Raw genomic sequence first — 7,876 nt, 5'->3', positions numbered from 1 at the left:
CCCATCTGAGTGAACGGCTGGGAAATTCCCGCCAGAGTTTCGACCCTTCGTGTTTGTGCTGGCCACCACATTTTAATCCCATTTTCCAGGAGCTAATCACTCAAAACCAGCTCTGCCCAGCAGAGATCCCTGAAGCGGGGGGGGGGGGGGGAAGAGGAGGAGGGGGCCATGGGACTCCCAGGAGGGAAGAAACTCTTCCTCAAAGCATCCCTGGTCAAACATATCCATCAACTCATAGAATCATAGAACCACTACAGTGCAGAGAGAGGCCATCCAGCCCATCCAGTCAGTACTGACAACCTCACCAAGACCTTATCCCCTTAATCTCACATATTTACAGTTAATCCCCCGACACCAAGGGGCAAAGTAGCATGGCCAATCCATCTAACCTGCACATCTTTGGAGTGTGGGAGGAAACCCATGCGGACATGGGGAGAAAGAGCAAACTCCACACAGTCACGCTAGGTTGGAATTGAATCTGGGTTCCTGGCACTGTGAGGCAGCATGTGTGCCACTGTGCCATCCTGGGCTTATACTTGGCCAAAGAGGGGAAGGTTCACTGGGGAAGGCGCCCAAGACTTTGTGGACAAAATACAACAGCAAAGTGGAGGCATGGGAGAGAGCGCACAAACCTCCAAACAACTCATCTACCAGAACCATCAAACATCACCTTCTCCACAGAGTTGAGATGGTGCATTGGTATTAGCAACCAACTCAACCCATCAAAGTGGAGTGGAAGCAAGTTACCTGGATTCTCAGAGACTGCAGAAGAAAAAACATCTGGCAGCTGCAGTGAGCATGTGTGCTTCCTGTGACCCATGTTAGAATGTGGGCACTGCTCTCAGTCTACTTGCACACCGTCAGACACTCATAACAAGAAAGAGATCTTCAAATGAGTTCTGTGGCTGCAGAGTGAGGGGAGGAGAGATGAGGGAGCAGAGTGAGGGGAGGGAGCAGAGTGAGGGGCGGGAGCACAGTGAGGGGAAGAGGAGGCAGTGCTGTTCTCTCTGAGCATCTACTCAGGCGCCAGGTAGCAGCAACACTCAGCTCCACTCAACCTCCTTCCGGATAAAGGCTGTCTTCAGATCGCCTCAAACACCGAGCGAGAGGCGCGGGATCTCCGCAGTTTACAGCCAGGAAAGCAGCATTTTCGGCGCGGAACTCTCCATCCTCCTTCGGCAGATGTGGCACCAAATGTCACGTTTGTGCTCCGGGGACGTCTGGCTGGAGTTTGGCGGAGTTTCCAGGAGTTGAGTGTGTACGCGCGGAGAGACAAAAAAAAGCGATTAGTTTTCTTTTTAAAAAAAACAGTAACTAAGATGTCAAATGGTCACAATGTCAGCGGCGCGGATAGGAAAGAGCTGAAAGTTGTGATCGTGGGAGATGGTGGCTGTGGCAAGACGTCGCTCCTTATGGTGTTCGCCAAAGGAGACTTTCCCGAGGTAAGTTTGAATGAATAGATCGCGAAAGCTAACTCAGCAGTGTAGTAAATAGGAGTTAATGTGAATCCGCTTCATATCTTACCAGAGCCACCATGTGGATTTGATAAAAGTAACCAGTATGTGCTGTATTTAAAGTAATGTAATTTGGCACAGTGCTGTATTGGAATAACCATCATTGGAGTGAATCTTGCTGTATTTCGTTCATCACGTTGGCCATATTCTCCCAACACTGACTCGTTACAGAGACAACAAACTTAAAATGTTTCCCCAGTAAGATAGTTCAGCTGTGATGTTGGAGTAAGTGGGGGGCAGACAAGGGTTGGTGTAAAGTCTATCAACTCACTGAAATCCCCGAAGCTGGAAGCAGGAACAACTGGAAAGGCAAAAACTAATGAGGAAGAAGATCAATTGCAGGGAGGTGACAGAGAAAAAGGGAGAAGAGGGACGTTGTAACACGAGTGACGAATGAGCCTGTTTCAATTTTACCACACATTTCACACTGCCTAATTCATACTGTTTAGCCCCAAACTACTCGCCCAAAAATATTGTTATGAGGATCATTCGTGTTGGTGTTCATTATGCATTTTGATAGTGTCAATGTGTCCACCACATTTTGTTTTATTATTACTTAACAAACATGTTGCTGTGTCAATGGTGTGAGGATTACTACAATTGTTTCTCCCCGTTAGTGGAATTATGTGATGGCATTTGTTTTTTTTAAAGAAATTAAGCTGTTCATGGGAAAGTACTGGGAAGAAATGCCATGTCCCAATTACAAGTGAAATTAAGCTAACCACTTAGACACAAGGGAGCAGTTTCATAGCAGATTCAATTGGCACCGTCTCAAGTTGCAATCATGAAAGATCTTTTCCTGGGTAGAACCTTTATTTTCTGAGCTTGAGCAGTGCAGACCAGATGAGCAAAGAGCAATGATCAATTGAGTAAGATTTGTTTCGCCTTTCTCAAGCACAGAGGAGATGTGCGAGGCAAGTTTTTTTACACAGAGGATGGTGAATGTCTAGAATGTGCTGCCCGGGGAGGTGGTGGGAGCAGGTACGAAAGTGGCATTTAAGGGGCAACTAGACGAATACATGAATAGGATGGGAATAAAAGGGTATGAACTCCCTTAGTGCGTACGGTTTTAGTTTAGGTAGGCATCATGATTGGCACAGACTTGGAGGGCTGAAGGGCCTGTTCCTGTGCTGTACTTTTCTTTGTCCTTTGATAGGTGTTGTTTATTAGATTCCTTCAACTGGGAGTTGTTCTGGCTTTTTCTAGTATTGACTCCCTCGCTGTGTAATATTGTTTTGGCAGCTGTCCTAAAGATCCCTGCATAGCATGAATATGATGTGGAGATGCCGGCATTGGACTGGGGTAAACACAGTAAAAAGTCTCACAACACCAAGTTAAAGTCCAACCAATTTACGATCAAATAAATTGGTTGGACTTTAACCTGGTGTTGTGAGACTTTTTACTGTGTTTAGCATGAATACCACAGATGCAATATAGAGGTAACAACAGAGGTGTTACTACTTTGATGGATGATAAAAGCTGTTAGTCCAGTATGAACAGTGTAATACTCCGATATTTGTTGGGGTGGGGCATCATGTAGGGTACACTGGGAGTTCAATCTTCACCCTTCAGCTCCAACTATATTTCTGCACTGCAAATTGCTGGGAGTATAAACTGATAACAGCAAGTGAAATTAGTGGAATACAATTACATTAATCAATGACGTTTAAAGACAGGGAGAAAAGCAGAATGAACAACAGAGGAAATAATGCAAATTAGAATCAAATTAGATACAGAAAGAGGAAAAAAAGGAAGATGGAATAAAAGCAAAATAACCACGAAAGCAAAAGAAGGGAAGATTCATTGCAGGTGCAGCAGGTGGTCAGGAAGGCGAATGGGATGCTGGCCTTCATAGCGAGGGGGATTGAATATAAAAGTAGGGAGGCCTTGCTGCAGCTGTATAGGGCATTGGTGAGGCCGCAGCTGGAGTACTGTGTACATTTTTGGGCGCCGCACCTGCGCAAAGATATTTTGGCCTTGGAGGGAGTGCAGAGGAGGTTTACTAGGCTGATACCGGAGTTGAGGGGGTTGAGCTATGAGGAGAGGCTGAATAAACTGGGCTTGTACTCGTTAGAGTTTAGAAGAATGAGAGGAGACCTCATTGAGACGTATAAGATGATGAATGGGATGGATAGGATAGAGGTGGAAAGACTCTTCCCGCTCAAAAAAGACAGTAGGACTAGGGGGCACAGCCTCAAGATAAAAGGGGGGCGGTTTAGAACGGAGTTGAGGAGGAACTTCTTCACTCAAAGGGTGGTGAATCTCTGGAATTCTCTGCCCGTTGAAGTGGTGGAGGCTGCCTCGCTAAATATTTTTAAGACGCGGGTTGATGGGTTTTTGATAGGAGAGGGGATTAAGGGTTATGGGGAGAGGGCGGGAATGTGGAACTGAGCAGCGACAGATCAGCCATGATCTTATTGAATGGCGGGGCAGGCTCGAAGGGCTGGATGGCCTACTCCTGCTCCTATTTCTTATGTTCTTATGTTCATAGAATACCAACAAGCAGAAGGAGGCCATTTGGCCCATCCAGCCTGCGCCAACAACAAACCCACCAAGGCCCTATTCCTGTAACCCCATGTATTTACCCTGCTAATCTCTCTGACATTAGGGGACAATTTAGCATGGTCCATCCACCTAAGCTGCACATCTTTGGATTGTGAGAGGAAACTGTAGCATTTGGAGGAAACCCACACAGACACGGGGAGAAGGTGCAAACTCCACATAGACAGGCACTCATGGCCAGAATTGAATCCAGGTCCCTTGTGCTGTGATACAGCAGTGCTAAGCACTGTGCCACCATGCCACCCTGATTGGTTTTGACTGAGGGAAAAGAGAAAGAAAAGGCAAGAAAGAAGTTTTACAAACCTCTCGTAGTAATTTACCAAGAAGCAGGAGGGAGACTCCCAGTTAGTCCACTTGCTGTGGTTGAATAATGTGACAAGACTGTTATTTGTTCCATTGATGTGGTGACCATTAGTCGCCCCTTTACTGGAGTGCTTATGCCATGATGTAGCATCCCTAATTGTGCTAAGTTTAATTCATATTTATGGTGCAAATCCAGTACTTGAACACTAAAGTCAAGGCTGACACTTCAGTTCGGGACAGAGAGAGTGCTGCACTGTTGGAGGTGCTGTCTTTTAGATGATACGTTAAACTGAGGCCCAAATCGTATACCTCGGTAAACATATTTGAAAACAGAAAATCTGCTCATGGTCACTTTGCTGTTTGTGAGAGCTTGTTGTATGCAAATTATCATGTTTCTAACGTTACAAGAATGAACTTCAAATGTATTTCATTGTTGTAAAGCAACTGGTGCTGTGCAAAGATCATGAGAGGTGCTTTGTATACGCAAGTCTTTGTTTAAATGCAGACATTTCTTGACATTCATGGAGCGGTTCATGGTAAGAGCCATTATAAAGTCTGACAACACCAGGTTTTAGTCCAACCTATTTATTTGATAATAATTTGATAATATTATCAAATAAATAGGTTGGACTAAAACCTGGTGTTGTCAGACTTTTTACTGTGTTTACGCCAGTCCAACGCCGGCATACCCACATCAAGAGCCATTATGGCAGGGTAATGGCGGAGCTGTGCAAATCAGTCAGCAATATGTAGCAATTTGCAACAAGTGACGCATCTTTTCCTTACCACAGATTGCTTTTTTTCACATGCACAGAACAGCATGCGGAAGAATTGGGTTTGCATGTGGCCACCTCCAAACTCACACACAGACACACGCACACACACACACACTCCCGCCTTACTTATACAGTTACTTAGCAATGCTTACTGTCAAGACGCATATAGATAAAGGGCTGCTTGGAAGGAATACTGTTGATTTCCCAATACTCATACCCCAGCTAGAATCATTGCCTTCAGAAACAGAAAATGGAAAATTAACAAAAAATAGCAAATAAATTGAATCAGGATAACAACTTATGAACGTTCAAAGATTGTAAATAGTTTTATCATTCAGAATTTAACTGAAGGCAAATACCATGGTATAGAATCATAGAATGCCTACAGTGCAGAAGGAGGCCATTCAATCCATTGAGTCTGCACCCACTACAATCCCACCCAAGCCCTATTCCTGTAACCCATATAATTACCCGCTAGTCCCCCTACCATTAAGTCAATTTAGCATGGCCAATCAACCTAACCTGCACATCTTTGGGGTGTGGGAGGAAACTGGAGCACCCAGAGGAAACCCACACAGACACAGGGAGAATGTGTAAACTCCACACAGATAGTCAACGGAAGCTGGAATTGAACCCAGGTCCCTGGCGCTGTGAGGCAGCAGTGCTATCCACTGTGCTATTAACGTCACATAATTCAGGCAAAGAGTTAGGCAAGGAGTACAATTTAACACCTAGCATATTGATCATACTTATCTAAAATCTGTATTGGAAAATTTACACCATCCAGTCAGTAAATCTTATTGGTCACAAACAATACCTCAAGGTGCAATTTCTACACTGAATTGTACAAGGATTTAAAGGTCATTTATTATGCACACTAAAAATATTAGATGTTGTACTGGTCTGCTTCAGGAAAGGAAGAAAAGCCAGTGTTAACTTCCTCTCATTTAAAAATTTAAGTTTATACATCTCAAAGATATTTATATGGTGCATCTCATTTATTGATGCAATGTCAATTGAGTTGGTCCCAGAGCTCTTCTTCAGGGATTAGTCTCACAGCCTCAGGGCCCGAGTTCAATTCCTGGCTTGGTCATTGTCTGTGTGGAATTTGCACATTCTCCCCGTGTCTGCGCGGATTTCCTCCAGGTGCTCAGGTTTCCTCCCACAGTCCAAAGATGGCCATGCTAAATTGCCCCTTAGTGTCAGGAGGATTAGCTAGGGTAAATGTATGAGGTTATGGGGATAGGGCCTGGGTGGGATTGTTGTCGGTGCAGACTCAATGGGCTGAATGGCCTCCTTCTGCACAGTAAGATTCTGTGACTCTTCTGCCTCTTCTGGTCACATTGCAACAAGGTAGGCAAGATATGGACAATTACAGTCTGTCCTTGGCTTGCTGCAATGTTCCAGTGAAGCTCAATGCAAACTGGAGGAACTGCATCTCATCTCCGGCTAGGCACTTCACACTCTCAACATCGAATTCAACAACTTCAGATGATTTGCTCTACCCCACCTTGACCCCTTTGTTTTCATTCTATTTTATTTAATTTTTTACTGTTCGCTACCTTTTATTTCTTTATTGTCTTTCTTCATTTTTCTTCCCCTCCCCACTCGTTCCCCCAGTTTATCCCCCTTCCCTTACCTTTTCTGCCCCCTTCTTCCCCTTTTCTAAATCTTACCTCTGTCCCATCCATTTCACACCCCCCCCCCCCCCCCCCCCCCCCCCCCCAGCATCTTCATTTTAGCTCCTCTGCTGTTTGGCCATTCACACCCTTTATTCTCTCTCTGGGCAGCTATTAGTAGTCTTTTCTCCTTGTTCCTGTGCTTATGACTCATCTTTCATTCCCTCACCCTGCAGTATAAATATCTCCCACATTCTATGGCTTTTAGTTTTGACAAAGTGTCATCTGGACTTTTCTCTTTTCTCTCCTTACAGATGCTGAGATTTTACAGCATTTTCTCTTTTGGTTTCAGATTCCAGCATCTGCAGTAATTTGCTTTTGTTGAGTCATATCTTTATTTTCTTTCCTGGGCAAAAGTGCATTCTTCAGCACCTCCCCTTAACAGTATCATTGGGATCAGAAAACTATATAGGGCAATAAAATATGTCAACCTTTGTAGTTTTATGTTGGTCATTTTGAAAGCTAAACATTTTAATTATCTTCTTTCATGTTTTGCTTTTAGCAATATGCCCCATCAGTGTTTGAGAAATATGTGAAAGATATCACTGTTAGGAACAAGAAATTTACCTTGACTCTATATGATACAGCAGGTAAGACTCTTCGATGTACTTCAGTTTTATTGAAAATATTTTAATATTTAACATTCAATAATGCTTCGTAAGCCTGAGCAAAAGACAAGAAAGCTTTCGATTTCTTTTCCAGCCTGTGCTAAGTTGACTGATTTTTACCACAGCAGCTACATTTGGCTTCAATCAAAATCAAGGCTGACAGTGTAGTGCAGCTTTGAGGGACTGCTGTACTGTCAGGGGTACCATCTTTCAGATGTGACATTAAATCGAGGCCTGTGTGCCCTTTCAGGTGGATGCAAACGGGTCCCATGGCATTATTTCAATGAGTATCCGGGAAGTTATCCCAACAACTTGGCCAATGTTTATCTCTTAATCAACTTCCCAAAAAGTTTATGTAGCCATTATCACATTGTGTGGGAGCATCTGTGTATAAATGGCTGCTACATTTCCTATGTTACAGAAGTAACTACACT

At 44.0% G+C, this 7,876-nt stretch overlaps 1 protein-coding gene across 1 annotated transcript in view; it reads left to right on the top strand.

Annotated features, from left to right (window-relative positions):
* Positions 1-972: 972 nt before the first annotated feature.
* The window catches only part of rhof (ras homolog family member F), a 28,618-nt gene continuing 21,714 nt past the window's right edge, over positions 973-7,876 (top strand). Inside the window, exons 1-2 of the mRNA XM_080208306.1 lie at positions 973-1,442; positions 7,337-7,424. Coding sequence (XP_080064432.1) covers positions 1,320-1,442; positions 7,337-7,424 — 211 coding nt within the window. The 5' untranslated portion in view covers positions 973-1,319. The remainder of the gene's footprint in view (positions 1,443-7,336; positions 7,425-7,876) is intronic.

The sequence above is a fragment of the Carcharhinus amblyrhynchos genome, chromosome 20, assembly GCF_965287045.1.
Source record: "Carcharhinus amblyrhynchos chromosome 20, sCarAmb.v2.hapA, whole genome shotgun sequence".
Taxonomy (NCBI): domain Eukaryota; kingdom Metazoa; phylum Chordata; class Chondrichthyes; order Carcharhiniformes; family Carcharhinidae; genus Carcharhinus; species Carcharhinus amblyrhynchos.
Note: the sequence above shows the minus strand (reverse complement) of the source record. Positions and strands in the feature narration are given on the sequence as shown.